Source organism: Chinchilla lanigera, unplaced genomic scaffold (genome assembly GCF_000276665.1).
Source record: "Chinchilla lanigera isolate Chin_1 unplaced genomic scaffold, ChiLan1.0 scaffold00033, whole genome shotgun sequence".
Lineage (NCBI taxonomy): Eukaryota > Metazoa > Chordata > Mammalia > Rodentia > Chinchillidae > Chinchilla > Chinchilla lanigera.
The window spans coordinates 10346922-10369135 of record NW_004955434.1 but is presented as its reverse complement, the minus strand read 5'-3'; the positions used below and the strand labels follow the sequence as shown (position 1 = coordinate 10369135).

Below are 22214 nucleotides of genomic sequence, written 5' to 3'. Positions count from 1 at the left end.
AACAGCTAACGCAGTTCTTGTAGCTTAACAAGTAAAATTCTTTTTTTGAAGGTAGATACAAGGAGTACACCTTACAAGACCAATGAAGGTACATATAAGACCATTAATGTAGGGCATGATGGCACACACCTATAATTCCTGTACTGGGGAGGCTGAGGCAGGAAGAGTGCTGAGTTTGAGGCCAGCCCAGGTTACATACTGAGTTCAAGGCCAGCTTGAACTATAGAACCACAGCTTGTCTCAACCAAAAAAAAAAAGATCAAAGAAAGGGCCATTTATGATTGAGATGATGTATAGTCTTGGACTTTCTTCAAAACAGTCCAACAGTGCTCAGGGATGCTGTTATAGGCCAAACAAAACTGGTCATAAATTGATAATAAGTTTGATAATGGGTTCGCACCTTCTGCATGTAAAGCCCTTTTTTTTTTTGGAGATAGGGTCTGCTAGGTAGTTCAGACTGGTCTTAAACTCATTATGTAGCCTAGGCTGACTTCAAATTCACAGCAATCTTCCTGCCTCAGCCTCTTGAGTGCTGGGCTTACAGGTGTGCACCACTAAGCCCAGCCTAAAGATTTCTATAATAAAAATAAAATTAAAATGCTGCAAATTTAAATCCAAACATTAGCTAAACAAATGGCTCTTCCCATTCTTTTAAGTGCTTTTTCCAAATGCATGCAAAATTCAAACGGTAACATTCAAAAGTTACAATAAACAAAGGACATGCAACTACATTCCATTCTTTCCTATTTCTCAATTATCTCTGTATTTTTAAGTAACACTGCTTATATGATGATTTTTGAGCTGTTCTTCTACCCATCCCAGTTCAGCTGCTTGTGATCTAATCTTCGTATAACAAGTACAAGGAACTGCTCTAAAGGGTTACATATATTTACAACTACCCTTAAGAGAACAGTGGGAGCCATTCTATACCCAAAAAATGTAGTCCGGAAAAATCTTTTTACTGTGCTGACTAAATAGCATTCACAGCTAAGTAATGAAACATGCTTTACTTTTATTTCTTCCATAGCTTTGTTTTCTTTTGAGCATCTCACTGCTCTTTTTGGTTGCTAGTTTTCCATGTGTATATTGTTAATCTACTTCCATCTGCCAGTTGTAAAACTCCTATATTCAAATATTTCGGGCACTCTATTAATCTTTTGGGCTTAAATATCTCTTCTAGAGCCTTTATCTTATTAAAGCTTGCTCAAGAAGTCTAGACCTGTTCTGTACTGTAATGCTGGAATCTTTCTATTACTTCTTGTGTTAAATCTTATTTTCTAGATATTATGCCTTCTTTATTTAAACCCTAAGAAGGGTAGAGTGATTAAAAAGGTCTTGAACACAAATTAAGTAAGCTGCTATTCTGGGTCTTATTCCATATGCCCACGTCCAAGTACCTAGTGAATCAAGGCCTAAGCCTTTCCTAAGTTCTCTAATGTGGACTTACTTGCTTTGCTTGTTGCCTTCTTATCCTTAGATTTCAGCTTTCTCTGGACTGCTAAGTTAGATACAACTCATTCAACTGTGTTTTATACTTCAAAATTGTTTTTACTTTTTATTTCTCCTTTTTTTGTCCTGGGTATTCATGCACATATTCTTTTACTATCTAGGAGGGTACAGGAAAAAATGGAAATTAATTTGCACCTTAATCTGCATGTTTAACTTAAAAATTTTATTCACCTAGCTTTTTTTAACCACATATCCTCTATACCCTAGCTCTACTAATCTATTCTCAAGAGGCATTGCATTTCCTGTTTCTTGCTCTTTACCCTTTCCATCCTATTGTTCCCCATCAGAAACTGAACTATTTCCTGTATCTTTTACTGTCAAAGGTTATTTCTTTTTTTTTTTTTTTTTTTTTTGGTGTTTCTCCAGTACCAGGAATTGAACTCAGGATGTCATGCTTGCCAGGCAGGCACTGTGCTGCTGAGCTAAATCCCCAGCCCGTCAAAGGTTATTTCTATCACAGTACTTATACTAAAAAACAACAATGAGCAGCAGGTACAACGTTCAAGCTTTAGGGTTCCTGGGACCTACCAGGTCTATAAATGTTTGGAAATACAGTATGCCCCAATCATTAAATAGAAAAGGTTTGCTTTTATGTAACTAAAACTCTGACTCAAGTACATAAAATGTGACTATGGTATTGAGAAAGATCTCAATTCTACTGTCTTCTCTTCCTCTTGAGACTGCTTTAAATAAGTAGTGTATTAGTCTGTTTTGCATCACTGTAACAGAATAGATGAGGCCGGGTGACTCTATAAAGGTTTGCCCAGCTCACAGTTCGGAAGGGGGAGTGGGAGCAATGGCTCAGCCTCTGGTGACGGCCTAACAGGAGGTTTGTCAGAAGGATGCATCACACTGGCAGTGGGCAGGGGGGAGGAAGAGATCACATCTTGAAACAGGAAGCCGAGAGACGGGGCTCCACAATTCCTTCCAGTGGTATACCCACAATGGACCAAGGGACCAGCCACCAGGCTCTACCTCTTAAAGGTTTAACCACCTTGCATATCAGCCACACTGGGGACCCAAGCTTCCAACACATGAACCCTTAGGGACACACACAAACCATATTCAAACCACTGTAGAGGGGAACACAAAATTCCATGCAGAGCTAGTAAGAGAAATGTACTACTAATGCATTTTTAAAAATAACAAACCTCTATAGGTAGCTAAACTCTCAATTATACTAGTACTCAAAAGCAAGTGCTTTCTAGGGTAGGCAGTCACCAACAGCATTCCCTTTCCCTTGAAGTTTAAAGTGTACCTGAAGCAATCACTGCAAACTGACCAAAGCCTCACACTTCTTCCTGTGCTTGCACTGTGGAAAACTAATTGTGTGCAAACTCTCTTAAACATTCTGGTACAAATGGCAACTTGAACAACTTCTAAGACAGGGTTTATAGTATTCTATATGGGACTACAGAAAGGTAGGGGTCTATCAAGGTCAGCTTTACTTACCACTGTGCAAGAGGCTAACTACCTATAGAAGAAACAAGTCATTCCTCTTTGTCCTGTAAGAGTGACTTCCTTATTCTCAGGGAGATATTATTCTAATACAGGTGTAAGCTACTGCATCCTTGAGAATTCACAACCACTTTGGTGAGATACAGTCTATGTTTTAGTAAGCCTTAAATATAACTGAATCTTAAGTTATCCCAATAAAATTTGCTTTGTTCCATGTATAACAGTCTTTGACTTACCTTTCAGAGTATATGCTTTTGATTATCCAAACTATATAAAATCTTTACCAATTAAAAACAAAACTTCTTTTTAACAGCAAATAGTGAGTACAGCCTAAGGAATTACATTTTAGGAAACAGATTTTTTTTTTTTGAGGTGCGGGGGTGTCTCTTTTGAGACAGGGTTTCGCTATGCAGTTCAGGCTGGCCTTGAGCTCACTTTGTAGCCCAGGCTGGTCTTGAACTCACAATGATCCTCCTGCCTCAACCTCCCGAGTGCTGGTATTACAGGAGTGCACCACCGTGCCCGGCTTAGGAAACAGATTAAAGCTGCCCTGTTTTGGTACAAAACTTATGTTTAAATAAGGACACCATTCATCTGCAGGCATGTTCTAGTTTAGCAAATGTTTAATGGCATACTACACAGAAAAAAGAAAGCACTTCTTTTAATAGATAACAAAGCTTCATACCTTAAATTTAGAGACTACTTGCAGACAATTAAGCAAAAATGCTTACAGTAGAATTTTACATATTACGTGGGAAGAAATCTTATTTTTAGAACACACAGACAAAGTGAGTAACTATTTTGATAATAGTGGAAACACAATTAGGTTAAAACACCTAGGCCAAAAATACATTATTTCCAAGAATTATTTGAGAATATTTACTAAAATAATGTCTTTGTTAGTTTTTAAAAAGCAGAAAGTTTGTTTCTATTAAAACTAGGTATTTTTCAAAGCTATAAAGAACATACATTAAGTAGATGTTTGCAGAGGAAGAAATTAAAAATTAAAAACTTAACAAACAAAAACTTACCAAAAGAGGCCTGGAATTCAAACCAAATTCTCAATCTAATGCCTACACTGTATAATCTGAGAACATCACTTCTTTCTATACTTACCCTGAGTGCCTATCTGTGTCAAAAACAGATTCCTGGGCTGTACGCAAGGCCCACCAAATGCAGTGTAGGGAAAGTGGTGCCCTCAGGAGTCCACACCCCTGAACACCTCACCTAGGTGAATCTGCAGTGTTTCTGACCATCTTTGAGACAACATTAATGTACCAAGATGATACACAAATTTGAACAGACAAAAATCAATTAGTTCCTGTAAAGTCATTTTTCTAAGTACACTACTCAGTGGTCTTATAAACGATGAAAGAGCACTGATAAGATCAAATTATGTGTCTAATTTCTTCCATTCTTCTTTTGACTACCATCCATTCTGGACTCTGCAAGTGCTAGAAGGTTAGGGGACATTCTTGAAATTCTTGGGTAGGAACAAAGAAGCAGCGGTAAAGCAGTCTAGTCATTGTACCACAGTTCTGAAATGAAGACATTCTCTTTCTACACCCAAGACCAACATAACACTAACTTCAATTAAGAAAAATCTACTCTTTCTCCCATCAAAATCCAAAATCATCATATCTGACCTTGCTCAAAACATTTTTGGGCTTCCTTTAGAAATAGACCACTGTATCAGTATACTCAAGAATTTTATTACCTGATAAAGAAGCTACTTTAAAAATACCACTTGAGCCCAGGCCTGATGCCACATACACTTGTAATCCCAACACTTGGAAGGGTGAGACAGGAGGATCAACATGGGTTTGAGGCCAGGCTGGGCTACACAGTAAGAGCAAGGCCAACCTGAGCTACATAGCAAGACCCTGTCTCCAAAAAATAAACACAAAAATAACAACAAAGAAAAAACACCATTTGAAAGGTAATTATAAGGATAGAAGAGGACAAGGAGATCGTTCTCTTGCAACAGAGAAGTGGTTCAAAGGAAAAAGTGTGAATGGTGAGGAGGAGGGGAAGAGGAAATAAGCAGAAGATATGCCATGTAAAGGATCCTAATAACCTCAATTAATGAAATGTTATACGCTATAACATGAGTTAAGATTAACAATATCAATAAAATGGGAAAAAAAAAGAGAAGGAAAGAGGAAGAAAGAGGGAAGGGAAAGAAGGGGGGTGGTTAAAAAAACAAGTGGTGGTATGTACATGTAACCAATTCCCCAAGATGATTACAAACTGCACAAACTACAAACATGAACTCACATGATTAAAAATCAGGAGTAGAAAATACACTGCTTGACTTTATTCAGAATCGACTGACTTCTATATGCAATAGCCATAACTAAGATGACTCATAAGCACATAGCACAGGCTAAAACAGCTTCAAAACCCTTAAAAGTATGCTGTGAGCAATCACTTATAGCACATGAGTTCTTTTTTTTTTTTTTTTTTTTGGTTTGTCTCCGGTACAGCACATGAGTTCTTAATTACCATCCTGCAGAAGTTACCCCCAAAGTGCTAATGATGTTGCGACATTTCCATTTCATCAAAATTCCATGGTGAAGCTTTGACACTGTATTAAAAGCAAATGATTTAACCTACTTGATTTTTAAAATCTGTTAATTAATGATGGGTCTTCCCCCCCAAAAAATGCACATTGGCATTTATGATAAGTAAAGGATCTCTGGTGTATGGTGTCCGTGCAAAAAACATTGCCAATAGAGGTAGAAAATATTAAAGTTACGTGAACAACTTTATATATATAAAGAGTTTATAATGTATTATACCCAGGTATAGGCAATAGTATCTTTTTATAAGCACCCTTCTTCCAAAATGAAAGGCAGTTCGAGTAGCATATTTAGCAATCATGCACATTTCCGAATCAAGGTGTATTAGTTATTAGCTCTCAAGCACTGGGTAAGTTATTTAATCTCCTTAACCCTCAGTTATTCTCACTTTACACATTAAAAACTACTTCACTGAGTTTTTATAAAAATTATATGAAATAATCCAGGCAAAGTATTTGTATACTGCTTGACATCGTATTATTTTAACAACAAAATTACCAGACTAAGCTACTACAATTTTGGCATCACAATAAAAACTCTTCACAACTACACATTCTTAAGATGATGTAGAAATATCTAACTTTCACATAAGACGTTCCCCCACTTCTTTATGCACATAATTCCTTGTTCAAATATAAGATTTAAAAATTTTTCTACCTTAGAAAAATTAGCTAGAATTTACGAAAGAAAAGCAGGTCATCAACAAAAATTTTCTTAAATTTACCTTTTTAATTAGCCTGCAACACTGACTAAAGGTACACATTACACCCTTGGTAGTAAGAAGCAAAAGCTTACAAGTGGTACTGTGGCTAAATATTTTCTAAAAATTAAAGCACAAATTATATGATTAAGAGCTCTTGTCATTTTTTTAGAGAAACTTTTTTTTTTTTCCCCTCCAGTACCAGGAACCGAACTCACGACCTTGCGCTTGCCAGGCAGGCGCTTTGCAGCTGAGCTAAATCCCCAGCCCCATAGAGAAACTTTTAATTAGTTGAAAATTTATTGATTATACTGTAATGAACAGAGACTGAGGTACTTCACTCACTGACCAAGTTTCATAGAAAGCAATTTTACAATCAAGAGAATTTTAGATCTAGTTTACCCCTAACAACTTCAGAAGACTGTTGCAACAGACAATCTTTGAGCACTGCATTTAAAAGCAAAATCAGAACTAGCTCTTGAAACAAATAATCTACCATTATTTTCCCTACTCAGGAATTAGTATATCCCCCGTAAATACATTATGTGCACTATACTTCCTATGCAAAGTTACTGGGTAAAGATTGTGTAGTGCGGAAATGGTCCCTTAAAGTCACTGACAGATCACTTAGCTTGAATGAAATACAATCTTTTAAAAGAACTAAATTTTAGTAATTTTGTCCATACAGAAACAAAATGGAAAAATAAAACACATCAACCTAGTCTTGTGCTAAAATAAAGATGACTATGTACTCAAATACTATGTATTATTTTTGTCCTTTAATAACATCTATTTACTATTCAGATGAACCGTCATATACTAACCCATTTTCCCCACATTGCTCTTTAGTAGTGGGGCCTGACAGCAATGGACAAGGCTAGGTCAAAAGGAACTTATCACTGAGTGGTCATCAAACCTGAGTGTTCATCAGAATTACCCAGAGGATTTTTAAAAAACAGATTATTGGGCCACTGCTAGAGACTGATTCATTACATTGTCTGGGCTGAGCCCAGGAATTTGTATTTTTAACAAGTGATGCTGATGTTCCTAGGCAAAGACCATACTTTGAGTATTACTGGTCTAACGCAGTATTTTTCAACCATGGCTGAATGGAAGAGTTCTGGAATAAGAACTTTTGAAAACACCAAAGCCTATGACAGTGATGGCAAGCCTGTGGCACAGCCTGCTGCTTGCTATCATTGTAAGATTTAAAAGGTCTGCCATCACTGGCCTAAGGGGTCCCTCAGATCTATACTAAAAAACTGATATTTGTAAACTTTCTATCTAAACAACCACAGCCATGACTGCAAACGACCACTCTTGGAAATTAAACAGAATCTACACAAAATCCATTGAAGACAGAATTTTTAATACAAAGACAGGAGAAAATTTCTAGCAGAGAAAATTTGATGGGGCGACCTCAGTTGTTGATACACCTAAGGTCTGACTCAACAGATGCTGCAGGTGCACTTTTTGCTTTAGATCCTATGTAAATATAAAGCAAGTCTTTAGATCATCTTTATTTTAATGGCTTATCTTTGAAGGTAACAGAAGTATAGGCTACCACAAATTGTATCTACCATGTTTGGGCTGACTGACAATACTGTATTGTTAGTTAACTCTTAGGCTCTTGAGTCAAACAGTTTAACAGATGAGATCCTTAGCAAGTTATTAAGCCTTGGTTTACTCATAAGTTAATATAATATAGTCACTGTAAAAATTATACAAGCATCCATGTAGCGTGTTAGCTCAGAGCCTCACACAAACTTACTATCTAAAGCACTATGAGCTCTGCCACAGACATTACCTATTAGAAACATTAAGTGGCTCCCCTTCAAAACCACCATCTCCCCTTCAATCAACATTATGAGACTTCATCACTAGCGTCAGGGCCTCCATTTTCCAAGGACTACAGTTACAACACTGTCAATTTATTAGTGGGTCCTTAAAAATGTCAATATTAACTTCTCGTATTTTTAACAAAAAATAATAATTAGTGAGAATAAAAGTCCTATAAAAGGGAACAGTATAATCTTACAAAAATGAAATAAGGGACAATCTGATGTTCTTTTATTGACCACCCAATGGCTTTACAATTGCCTGTACTACTGTCGTTTGCCTCTTTTTTATTACTCCTCACTTTTGTTACCTTTACAAAACTGCCCTAAAGGCGTTTTCTTTCAGGCACAGATTCCTTCTGGCAATCTAAGCTTTGGTGGGCTGGGGAAGGAGGTAGCACTCCTTAGACAAGTTATGTCTGCCCCAAAAAGTGTGCTTATGAAAAGGACTTAATAGCAGCACAATTCATAATGGCTAAATCTTGGAAGCAGCCTACATGTCCATGAACAGATGAATGGACAAAGAAAATGTGGTATTTATACACCATGAAATACTACTCTGCTAGAATGAAGGATAAATCTGAGTCATTTGTAGGAAAATGGATGCACTTTGAGACCATAATATTAAATGAAATCAGACACATGGGCTTTTTTTTTTTTGGTTTTTCTCCAGTACCAGGAACCAAACTCACGACCTTGCACTTGCCAGGCAGGCGCTTTTGCCGCTGAGCTAAATCCCCAGCCCCAGACACACGGGCTTTAACATCATGTATATATAAAGAGCAAGATAAAGATAAATAATAGGAAATAGGGACACAGATCTTTTGCAAATGGGAAGGGAACCAAGAGATGGAGGGAGAGGGGAAGAGAGAAAAAGAAAGAAGAATTAAGATGTACTATGTACATGTAGCATCTAGCCACAGTGAATGTAATCATATACTGCAAGTATGTATTTATTAAAAATAAGAATTAAACAAAAAGATGATTTAAAAATGAACACAGTAGTACAAGCTTAAAATTCCAGCTACTTAGGAGGTTGAGGAAGGAGGATCGCAAATTTGAGACTAACCTGGACAACTTACCAAGACTGTCTCAAAAACTGGGAGCAGGAGGGTAGGGGGTATAGCTCAGTGGTAGGGTGTCCCAGGTTCATTCTCTAGTACTGCACAGAACATACACATGTACACTCTCAAGAATTCCTTGGAGGGCCAGGGATATAGCTCAGCGGCACAGCGCCTGCCTGTCAAGTACAAGGTCCTGAATTTGATTCCCAGTACCAAAAAAACAAAAGATTCCTTGGAATCTAGATGTCTAGAGCCTAAGTTTAATACTATTCCTATGGCCAATTTTCCCTTGAAGTACTACTAACCAGGTTGGCTGAGCACTAAAAAGACTGATAATAGATGTAACAGCGGTCAAGAAGAAAATCACAAATACCAACTTTTTACCAAGCACTTTGATGTTAGCTCCTATATTTACTTTATATTACCTGCAGTACGACCTGAATGAGAGTTGGCAGCCTAATCTAGGCCTTAAGATTGACAAACTAGTCTTCATAAGAAAGCTTCAATGATTCAGCCTATGTTCATCAAGGAATATACAGAAAAGAAACATTTAATAAAAACAAAACCCTCAAATTTTAGCTGGGTATGATTGCATAAGCCAGTAAACACAAAACTCAGGAGGCTGAGGCAGGAGGATCACCGTGAGTTCAAGGCCAGCCTGGACTACACAGTGAGACCCCCCGTCTCAAAAAAAACCCTCAAACCTTAACATCTAACATCTCCTACCATAACTTACTTTTAATGAACTTATAGTTTGTACCTATGAATCCAAGAAGAAAAATATAGATAGGAAATAATCTCATTTATATAGTTTATAAATACATCTTAAGGGGTCTTTGTTTGTTGAAACTCCTCTACCTAATAAAACACAGGAAGTTTGCATTGTATCACTCCTCATAGACTTAACTGTTCTTAACTCTGCTGAGTAGGAAATAAAGATGCAACAGAATACCTATTTATCTTGATCCAATTCTATAAGCAGTTTCATTTTAATGAAGTGGATTTCAAGACTGAGAATTGATCTAGTCTGGTAATACATTAGATTTTTTAATGAAAATAGTTTTTGACCTGGCATGGCAGTGTGAGCCTATAACCCAGGCACTCAGGAGATTGAGGTGGGAGGATCACAAGCCAAAGAGGAGCTTGAAATTAGCCTGGAACACACTAACACCCCAACTCAAAAAATTAAATAAATTAAAATAGCTCTTTTTAAAAACAGCTCCATTTAAAACTGACAAACACTGAAAATCCTCTCAATATTCCATAGGCAGATTCCTGGACCCCAGGTAGCATACTTCCCTCACCTTTGGTAAGTGACAGCTTGTTCAAGCTACACTGCTGCACTCAGAGGTTTCAAGATGATCATGCACAGGTTTGCCCAATAAGCAGTTTGCTTTCAACTTACTGCAGTAGGAGAAAAATTAAATTAGTTCATTGAGCGAACTATGGTACTACTTAATCAGTATCACAGGACTAGGATGACTAGTACTTAAAGCCTACTGAAAGTACAAAAAAAAAGACTTTGAGAAACAGTGTCCCGAAAGTAAAAATGATACCAGAGATAAAGGTCACCTAAGACAATCGTAAACCTTTGTAAATTCTCTTAGCAATGCATCATCTCTACTAAGTCTCCCACTGTATGGTAGAATGTAGCCAGTGCTTTATTGCCTACTCCTTAAGGCAAACCATTTCTTGATTTTTTTGTTTGTTTTGAGACAGGTTCTCCCTATGTAGTTCAACCTAGCATTGAACTCACTATTTGGCCCAGGATGACCTCCAACTTGTGGTGATCCTCCTGTCTTAACCTCCCAAGAGCTGGGATTATAAGCATGCACCACCATGGGTGGCCCATTCTCTACCTTTCAGAGTCTAAACTCGTAGAAACTTAAATTATCCTAAAACTTACCACTGTGCAGCTTTTACAATGTGAGAGCTATTAGCTGGGCACGGCAGCACCCAGCTATAATCCCAGCAGGAGGATTCCAAGTTTGAGCCTAGCCTGGGCAATTTAGTAACTTATTGAGACTCTGTCTCAAAGGGTTTAGCTCAATGAGAAGGCCCAGAGTTCAGCCATGAGCACAGAGTGAGAAAAACAGAGAGGGCAAGATCTAAACCAAGTCTTTCAAGCTCAGTATTTAGTTGTTCAATTATTTTCCATTATGGTTTTACACTTGTACATTTTGAGAACTACTCTGAACATGTACCAAGTCCTGTTGGTATTGTTTTTCAAGCATGAAGCTAGAGGATAATAATCCAAGTAGCAAACAGCCAATTCAATACAACTACAGCACCATGTATTTGGCAGCTGCGTTCCATTCACTCACTGGAATCTACCACGCAGTAAAAATATTTACTACATCTGGGTACTGTGCTAGGACCTATAAACCCAGCTCCCTGGGGGCAGAGACAGGAGCACTGGTGTGTTTTGGAATCAACCTGGGCAACCCAGCAAGACTATTTCTTTTTTAAAAAAGCGTTTTTAAATCAGTTTGTCACTGCTGCAACGCCATGTATTCCTCCAGGTCTCTTCAATGTATTTCCATCCAGTAAGAACTTGTTTGATCTCTTACTGAAATCGAGAGGTATTTTAATATGTTCTTAAATTCATTTTTCTAATGACCATGATGAATAAAACTTTAAAAGGAGTTATCACGTCCATATCAGGTCATAAGGATTCTTTCCAAGTTCTTACACCACCAGACTTTTTATTACCTAAGATCTTTATCAAGAAGCATGACTAATGTTATGTCTTAACACTATATTTTATAGTTATTTTCTCTTTTTAAAGATGTGACTGAAATTCATCAACCCCTAAGCTTCTGCTTTTTCTCAAAGACAGTTCAGCTATCACTGTTTAAGTGGTTAGTTCTAACACTTTTATTTTCATCATTTAAAATTATTTAGAGCAGATAATTTTAGTCTTCTTATATATGCTGGATTTAATATTCTCTTTTACTGCAATTCTTTGTTATCAAGGCAAATCTCCCATTAAGAAAATCTGCCAAATAAACATTAAGGTACAATATTTTGTGCTCTAACATTACACCAAACTCAAGTACTGGACCTATCCCTTGGACAGTCTTATTCCAAAACTATCTTGAAGAGCCTCTAAAACTATAAAATTTAATGAACCTTCATTTACCTGCATTTACATCTTTATACCCTATATACCTTTTTTTTTTTTTTTTATCATTCTTCACAGTATTTTTTGTCCATCTTTTCTCCCAACACTAGGACTGAATCACTAAGTTGCCCAGGTTGGGTTCCAACATGATCCTCGTATCTCAGCCTGCTAAAGTGCCAGGAAACAACTTTTTTATTGGCTAGAATGAGGTTCCAGGTAGTAATTTTCCTAGTTATTTCTCCAATTCACCAAGATATAACTCAATAAAAAACTTAAGCACTTACTTGCTGACAGCAGAGAAGTCTCTTGCCACTATAATAACTTGTCTCTATACCATGGAATTTATAAATCCAGAGACTTCTTATTATCAATAAACCAACTCCAGATGTTTTCTATACCAGTCCTAATCTACCAGTGTTTCAGTTGTGGACAATCCTGTACTTAAAGATTCACTGTGGGTTCTATTACCATCTACTATGATTAAAGAGCAGTATGATGGCTCTTTTGAAATAAGCAATGTTGGTAGGTTAGCCACAACGATAAAAAGTATCAATAAATGTTAGAAGATTTACTTTTGACCCTTTCCACATATCCTGGAAATATGAATTACACAGTTCCGTAAATATGTTAAAAACATTTCATGGTACCCTCCATATTATATAGTAAATTATATGTAAATTATCTTAATAAAAAGTTGTCAAATACTTTTATCTCATTCTAATGGTGATTATGTTATAAAATCCTTTTAAAATATTGCTAAACTACATATCAAAAATGCCTAATATAATAAAGAGACAAACAGAACTCTGGACAGCACTGATTAAGCCAGCTATTGGAATGGTAAACACAAAGCACTTACGAGCTGGAGATGACTGCAAATTAAAAGATCCTCATTCATTAGATAACTCACCAAAACAAAGAAATAAAAACTAATAGACTGAACATGATTTTTAATTGATTTTTTCAGAAAAGACTAAATTAATCTTGAAATGCTTGGCTGTGCTTCTAAAACAAAACATGAAGTCCTCAAGCATGAGCACTTACTCATCATACTCGATATGATAAATAATGTCTTCATCAGCAGGAACACAGTCTGAATTAGATGTAGCGGGGGCACTGTCCAATTTATTTGTGTTCTCTTTGGAATTATGATTTACATTTCCATTAGTCCTTTTATAGGAACTGCCATTCTTCACTGGAGTTTTGCCACGTGAATGTCCATCAGAAGCTCTAGTAACACTATGTATATGTGCTTCAAACCAAGCACCAAGGCCGACATCTCTGGCATCCACCAATTCATTTACCTAAAAAAAGTTTAAAATCAGTTATTGAAGCTTAATTTCACCTGCTGCTTCAAAAATCTTAAGATAACTCACATTATTTAAGAGTTATCATGGCAAACAATTATTGTCAGCTACTCACGTTTAAAGTCATGGAAGATAATAGATCAAAACTATTCTGTACTGTGCTACCATAAACCTGGTTTGTACTAACATGAAAATTAACTTTCCACCCAATGTCATTCAATGAAATTGTTTCATTTACTCCATACTCATGTCTACCTTACACTTTTGAAAATACATTCTTATGTTCCCAAATCTCTCTTACAAGTCATCTAGTAAGAATGTCACTGATGAAAACAAGAATTTCAAATTATGATTATTTTAATAACATTCCACTAATTTCTTCATAAGCCTAAGGACAATTTACACAATCCAACAGTGAAGTATTAAACAGAAAACAAAACTTGAAATTGAGATCATGCATAAGAAAGACAAGAACGAAGATCAAATGTAAAATCCCATGGCACATACTTGTTCTCCTGGCACTCTGGAAGGCTAAAGCAGGAGGATGACAAGTTTGAGCCCAGCCTGCGAAAATTAGTGAGACTGCTTCAAAATGATCATCTTTAAAGGGGGTGGGGCTGGGGGTGGGGTGGGGATGTAGCTTAGTGCAAAAGGCCCTGGTTCAATTCCTAATACCAAACAAACAAAAACAAAACAGCAAAAAGATAAAATAGACACAATCAAGACAGATGGATGATTCAGAACTAAACGATGTAATCTGACAAAAGGAAAGCAGTCCAATAAAACATTTTCTTAGCATGCACAAGACCTCAATCCTCAGCACCACGAAGAGGACAGACTGAAAGAGGGAAAGGAAAGACAGAAGGAAGAAAAATGAAAGAAAAAAATGGACACAGGTTAGAAAAAAAATCTCCCCTAAAATATTGCAGAACATGGGTTTAAAAGTTGTAAGTCCTTTCAGTACAATAACAAAGAGAAAAATCTCTGACCACCTTTTTTCTTGTACGTGTGCACACATTAGTCAACTGAGGGTGTATAATATAATTCTGACAGATGGTATAGCTTGGAGAGTATATACTAAAAACTAAATACCAGATATTTAGTTAACTGTCCAATTAAAGGCCAGATATTACCCAAGATCCCTTACTTAGGCTTCTCTGACCCTAAGAAGCTTAATAATTCCTATTTTATAAGATAAAGAAACAAAAGCACTGAGAAGTTAACTTACTCTCTAGGTGACAGGATTTGAAAACATGTTGACCCTGAAATTTATGTTTTTTATGTTACTGAAAGAAGAACTGCTTGATATTTTCCAAGAAAGGCATGCAAGGCCACACAGGGAAGTACTAGGTTTGGCCAGGAGGCAGAAGAAATCAGAGAAGGTATGGTCAAGAACCTAGATTATGTTTTGCATAGAAAAGGCAAGGCAGGTAGGAAAAAAAGTCAAGATTAGCTAGTTTGACTAATACTGGTGGGCTATGGGCTATACAGGTATATTGTGGTTTAATCTGGGGCGTCTCCAAGACTCTCATGCATGGGGAAAGTGTTTGGATCATGACAGTCCTATACTTAGCAGTGGAGTCATCACTACTGAGTCCTGTCACTGAGTGTGCTACGGCACAGTGGGCCTGGTCGGAAGAGGCGGCGACCTGGAAGGGTGTATCTCTCTCCCAGGCTACACGCCACAGCCCCCCCCCCCCCCGCCCCATCTCCCTCTGCTTCCCGCAACCATGATGTGCGCCACGCCATTTCCACAGAGTGGTGGGACCAGAATGAAAACATGAGCCCAAATAAACTTCTCCTCCTTTAAGATGTAGATGTTGGGTATTGTGTCTCAGCAATTACAAGTGATTAAGACGGGGTAGTCTCTAGTTGTCCGGTTCCAGGTCCTGGATGATCAGGCCAGAAAATACTGGCTTGGTATGTGGAAGGTAAGAGAGGCAGATGGACAACGAACTCAGGCTTAGTTGCTTTGTATATGAAAGACAGGCTTACACCGACAAGTTGTTGACTATCCCTAGAAATTAGAAAGCCCTTTCAATCCCAGCACCAAAAACACAAAAACAAAAAAACACTAACTAGCCAGCCCTAAGAGGGACAGTTTCTTCCCAGCCACCAAGGTCCCCCAAAGATGTCAAAGCATCACAAAACACACAATATCTTAAAATATAAAATATATGGAGGGGTTTGTTCTGAGCTGAAAAGTCATGGGGGATAGCCAATCACACAAACTTACACTTGACACTGTAACAACAGGGCTGTAATTCCTATGTCTCACTGCCATGTGGCTCTGAACCACCAGTGAGAATGTGTTAAGAGATGAATTTACTCCTATCAACCTAGGTATGCCCCTTCTAAGTATTTTCCCAAAAGAATTAAAGACATCATATTACAGTGACACAAGCATATCTATGTTTATAGCAGCATAATTCATAATAGCTAACTCTTAAATGAGGCCTATGTGTCCATCAACAGTGAAATGGATAAAGGAAATGTGATATTTACACACAATGGAGTATAACTCTGTCACAAAAAGGATAAACTTATGTGTAGGAAAAGACAGACTTTGAGGCTATAATGTTACACGAAATAAATCTTTCTAAAGACACACAACTTTAAATATCATGATTTCTCTTAAATGAGAAACCTAAAATATTAATAAATAAAATGTAAGAGGAAATAGGGAGATCTTTCTCAAATGAGAAGGGGATCAAGAAATGGAGGGAAGGGAGAAAGGAACAGCAGATGAAAAAAAAAAAGATGTGTCAGGTTCATGTGCCAACTCCCCACAAGGAATGTACTGTAAATCATGAACTGCAAATATACTAATTAAAAAAAAAACACCTAAAAAGAAATAGATATAGCCACACAGAGCAAAGTCTTCTAAGTCCAAATAGGCGGTAGAGAAGAAAAATAAAAAGAATGAATGAATAAAAAGGAAACTAAAGCGTGGGACACAAGAAAGAATGATTAAAAAACAATAACATCAAACAGCAAATACTGGAGGGTTTGCTCTATACCGAGTATACTTCTAAAGATCTGATGGGTAACAAATACTCCAGCTTTGCAGATAAGCCTGGGTTCAAGTCCTTGACTAAATAGTGTTCAAAGTTATGGAACACAGTAAAAGAAGAGTGATACTAAAAGCCAAATGTGATGGTACGTGCCTGTAATCCCAGGACTCACGAGGCTTAGGCATGATGATGAGTTCAAGGCCAGCCTGGGCTACACAGCAAGCTCAAGATGGACTACATGGCCTACATAGTGAGACCATCTCACAAAACAGAAAAAGTGATACTGAATAATCAATAACTTCATCATAATATGTCATCTAAATGTTCACTTATAGCAGTTTTGAGTAAAGTTAATTTGAAAATAAGCCTCTTGAATCCTGTTCATTATGAGATCTAAAGAATATTTTAGTCAAAAGGAAGGAAAAAATCCGAAAATGTCTTTGCTCATACAGAAAACAATTTTAATTACAGAAACCTCAACTTACAAGGAAAATCTGAGGCTAAGCACACAGTTTAGTGGTATAGTATGTGCTTAACATGTATAAAGCTTCAGGTTCAAGCCTCAGAACCACTGCCCCTCAAAAATAATCAGAAACAAGAAATTCTGTAATATACTAATTAGTCAAACTTGTACTACAAGAAATAAAGAAAATTCAAAATAGTTTAATTTAAAAGTAGCAGCACATATTTGTAACCCCAGCTACTCAGGAGCCTGAACTAGGAGGATCACAAATTCAAGGCTAACCTGGGCAATCTATGGCAATCCTGCCTCAAAATTTAAAAAAGTAACTGAAAAGAGTTGGGGATAACAGCTGAGCATGGTGGCACAGGCCTGTAAATCCCAGCACTTGGAAGGCTGAGGAAGGAGGTGTGGGTTCAAGGCCAGCCTGAACTACACAGTGAGACCCTGTCTCAAGAGTTAGGGATGTAGCTGAGTGGTAGGGTACTTGCCTTGCATGCATGAGGACTTGGGTTCAATCCCCAGTACCTGTAGGGAAAAAAGTAGCTTCTAAGTGGTTTTTAGTTTCACTAAGAAGCTATTAAGCCTAAGTACCAGAAACTCAAAATAAAAACAAAATAAACATATAATACGAAAGAGGGAGACAGATCTTTTCCAGATGGGGGAATGGACTAAGGGATGATGGAGTGGGGAGGAGACATAAAAAGAATTAAGATGTGTTACATACCTGTACCAACTCCCCACAAGGAGTGGAATCATTATGTACTATAAACATATACTAATAAAAATATATAAACTGAAAAAAGCTCCAAAAGGTCTGAGGACAGTATTATTTATTTTTCTACCCCTAATACCTAGTACAAATATACACTAGATATCCATATATTCTTGAATGAATATACAGAAATAAGGACTTCTACATGAAAAACCACTAGAAGAATTTTCAAATATATATGGCAACTAATGAGCTTCACAGAAAAGCAAATAAATCTATACTGGCCTCTTTAACCAAGAAGAAGGGTAAAAGCAGCAATATTCCTATGTAAGAGTAGCCTTTTTAGAATTAAAGCTCCAGGTTCCACTGTGCTACTGAATGAGGAAAGGGAATCTTATCCTAAAACTGACTTGCACGTTTATATAACTAGGAAGGAATTTTAATGGGAATTTGAAATCAGGTTTGCTGATAAACCTACAATCTTGGCTGGGCATGATGGCACATGCCTGTAATCCCAGCACTCGGGAGGATGAGGCAGGAGGATTGCTCCAAGTTTGAGGCTAGCCTGTGCTACAAAGTAAGTTCAAGGTCAGCCTGAACTGCATAGTGAAACCCTATCTCAAAAAGACAAAAAAAAGAAAAAAAAAAAAGCTAAAATCTTTTTGACATCTATAGTATATATTAATATAAATTATAAGAACTATTACATAAAGGGAAAAAGCCAAATGCATCAACACACATCTGTAATCCCAGGTACTCAGGAGGCTGAGGCAAGAGGATTATAAACTTGAAGCCAGCTCTGTACAATTTAGTGAAATCCAGTCTCAAAATGAAATAAAGGGCTGGGGATAGAGCTCAGTGGTATAGTGTTTGCCTGGCATGCAGAAGGCCCTGCATTCAATTCCCAATACCATTTTTAAAAAAAAAGTCAAGTTAGGTAGTTGATAGCCAAAACACTAAAAATAAAAAGCAAAGATCCACTGAAGAAACTAATTTCCCATGGCGCTTTTTTAAAGTACAGTGTGGAAGGGCAGCACAAAAGTTTGCTGGGTGAGTATATATGTGTATTTCTTTTTTCTGCTCAAGCCTCTTGACACCCTAGAAACAAGAAGCAAGAAACACACCTAGAGCCCAGGATCTCAGGTTTCTAATATCATTCACCAATTAAAAAAACAAAACAAAATGAGGGCACTCTAGACAAATGGTTCATTATAGGACTAAGACAAGAAATATACAAGATGACCCTGAAGCTTCTTTTTCTCTTTTCTTTTCTTTTCTTTTGGTAGTATGCACCAGGAATTCAATGTAGGGCCTTTGTACTGAACTACATTTGCAGCTCCTTTTTGATTTACGTTGATGGCCCTAAACTAATAATCCTCCTGCCTCAGCCTCTGAGCTGCTGGGATAACAGGCCTGTACCATAGCACCCACGTGAGCCGGAAGCAGAATTACAAGTTCAAACCCAGCTTAGGTAACTCTGTCTCAAAATAACAAAAGGTTGAGAAATGTAGCTCAGTGCAAAGGCCCTGGGTTCAATTCCCAGTACTGAAAAAACAGGATGGGGTAGGAGTGGTGGCACACTCCTATAATCCCCCAGCATATGGAAAGCCAAGGCAGGAGGATCAGGAGTGAGGCCAGCCAGGGCTAAACAGTAAGTTCAAGGCCAGATTAGACTATATACATAGTGCAACCCTAATTCAAAAACAAGCAAACAAAAAAATCAGGGGCAGGGGGGCAACAATTTGAGCATCAATTTATATTGATAAAAATAACTGAATAAAAAGACAAATCTCCCATGATGAAGAATTTCAAATTTTCTGTAGAGACTTTGCCCTCAAGGTAGTGAATACGTAAGTTCCTACTCCTTATATATTGGCTGACCAGTTATATTCCTCTCAAAGAGTACAGTATGGGACAGGGGACAGGGGGGGTTAACAGCTTAGAAACTTGACAAGCCCCACCTCAGCCAGGTGACTGAGGTTCACATCAACAGTGTCAATGTGAAATTCCTACTGATGGAGGTTATATTTAGCCAACAGAATGTTGCTGACAGCACCTGCCCTAAATGTGATGCAATGAAAACAGCACTTCACCTTTGTAATCTTCCTCCCCCAAATAAATTCAACTAAGAATGAGGAAAAGAACAGATAAGTCTTTTTTATTTTTTTTCCGTTACCAGAAATTGAACTCACAACCTTGCCCTTGCCAGGCAGGCGCCGTGCCGCTGAGCTAAATCCCCAGGCCCCATAACAGATAAATCTTAATGGGAAAAACTTTTTAAAATACCTTACTAGGGCATCTTCAGGAAGCCCAGTGAGTTCCAGCTTTGCCTCCCTGACCAGCGTGCAAGGCAGGTGAAACCTGGGGCACCCTCTGGGGGCTCAGTGGCCTCAGTGGCTACCTGCCACACCCATAGTGTGTCCGCCGGAGCTGGGCTGAACCCTGGACATCTTCTGGAGGCCCAGTGAGTCGAGACTTTGCTTCCCTGACCAGCGTGCAAGGCAGGCAAAACCTCAGGCACCCTCTGGAGTGTCGGTGGCTACCTGCCACACCCACAGTGTGTCTGCCAGGGCTGGGGGCAATGTCAGACACCTTTAGGAACCCTGGTGAGCCACTGTGGTGCCTCCCCCAGTAGGGTGTGAGGTATGGAGATCGCTGGACAACTTCTGGGGCCTTGGTGGTCACTGCCAAAACAACTCACCCCCCGCCCCCGGGTGCTCAGCTGAAACCTGCACAGAGTCAGCGGCCTCAGGGAGTGCACGCTCACCCCTCCCCTTCCACTGTGGGAAGCAGGCTCTGTCCTGGGCAATATCTGAAGCCTCAGTGAACACGACCTGCATTCCCCCTATTCTTGCGGAAGCTGGGCCAAACCCCAGACAGTTTCAGAAACACTGGTGAGGCTCCCCCGCCCATCCCACACACTCCTGGGAGCCAAATGAATGCAAGAAAGGTTGGGAGCACCTGGGACCCCACCTTGCCACCACTCACCAGCACAGCACTTACACTGATCACTGGGAATCTTCAGACTCTCACCCTACCAGTCACACACAGTCAGAAGAGTGAGGGCGCACTCCAGGGAGCCTCTGAAACTCCAAAAATGACAAAAAGGAGGAGAAAAATGCAATCCCAGACCTCCACACCACCCAAAACAAGTCCAGAAGACATCAACACAGAAGAGCCTGGAAGTCATACACCTGAAATTTCTGAAATGATAGTTGAAAAGAAACAACTCCATCAGGCCATAGAAGACATCAGATCAGAAATAATGTCTCAGGTGAAAAAAGAAATGACAACAATAAAGAAAGAAATGTTCACCATATCCAAAGATGACATAGACAAGAAAATAGAAGAGCAAAGACAACTCATGGAAACCTTCAGGGAACAATACAGAAAAGAACTAGACGGTATGAAACAGATGCAAACAGATATACAGTTAATTAAAAACTCCACTGAAAGCTTGCAAAACCCAATGAACAAAGCTGAAGATAGGCTTTCATACCTTGAAGACAGCATTGCCACTAATGAATGTGAAAGGAGGGATCTCTTAACAACAAGGAACCAGGAAATAACAATTCAACAACTGCAAGATGAAGCAACGAGAAACAATGTCAGATTAACAGATATTCATGAAACAGCAGGTATCAACACAAATGACATAAAAAGACTATTTGCAGAAATTATAGCAGAAAATTTCCCAGGCATGGTAAAAGAATCAGATAAGTGAAGCATATAGAACTCCAGTTAATCATAACCAAAATAAATCTATACCCAGATGTACAGTGATCAAGATCCCAGAAACTCAACAAAAGCTCAGAATATTAAAACCTGTTAGAGAAGCAATTTAAGGAAGATTTCACAGCAATTCTTCTCAAACTCTTTAATGAAATTGAAAGGGAAGGAATTCTCCCCAACTCATGCCTGGAGACAAGTATTATCTTGATACCAAAACCAGAGAAAGACCCAACCAAGAAAGCGAACTACAGGCCAATCTCCCTAATGAATATAGATGGAAAAATTCTCAATAAAACACTAGCAAACAGAATACAACAAGTCATCAATAAGATCATACACCACAACCAAGTGGGATTCATACCACGGATGCAGGGATTGTTCAACATACACAAATCAATTAATGTAATACACCATGTCAATAGAGCCAAGGACAAAAATCACATGATCATCTCCATTGATGCAGAAAAAGTCTTTGGTAAAGTCCAACACTCATTCATGATGAAAACCCTACAGAAAATAGGAATAGATGGGCTTTACCTCAAACTGATCAAAGCCATCTATGATAAACCAACAGCTAACATCATACTAAATGGTCAGAAATTGAAAGCTTTCCCTTTAAAATCAGGAACAAGACAAGGATGTCCACTGTCACCACTCCTATTCAATATAGTTCTGGAAATTAGCTAGAGCAACTAGACAAGAGAGAGAAAT

The 22214-nt window shown here is 38.1% G+C and overlaps 1 protein-coding gene across 1 annotated transcript in view; it reads right to left on the bottom strand.

Annotated features, from left to right (window-relative positions):
- Window positions 1-22214, bottom strand: part of Uhrf2 (ubiquitin-like with PHD and ring finger domains 2, E3 ubiquitin protein ligase) — a gene marked incomplete at its 5' end in the record, with an annotated part of 75420 nt that overhangs the window by 44155 nt on the left and 9051 nt on the right. The window contains 1 exon segment of the mRNA XM_013516354.1: window positions 13320-13579. Within this exon segment, the coding sequence (XP_013371808.1) occupies window positions 13320-13579 (260 nt within the window).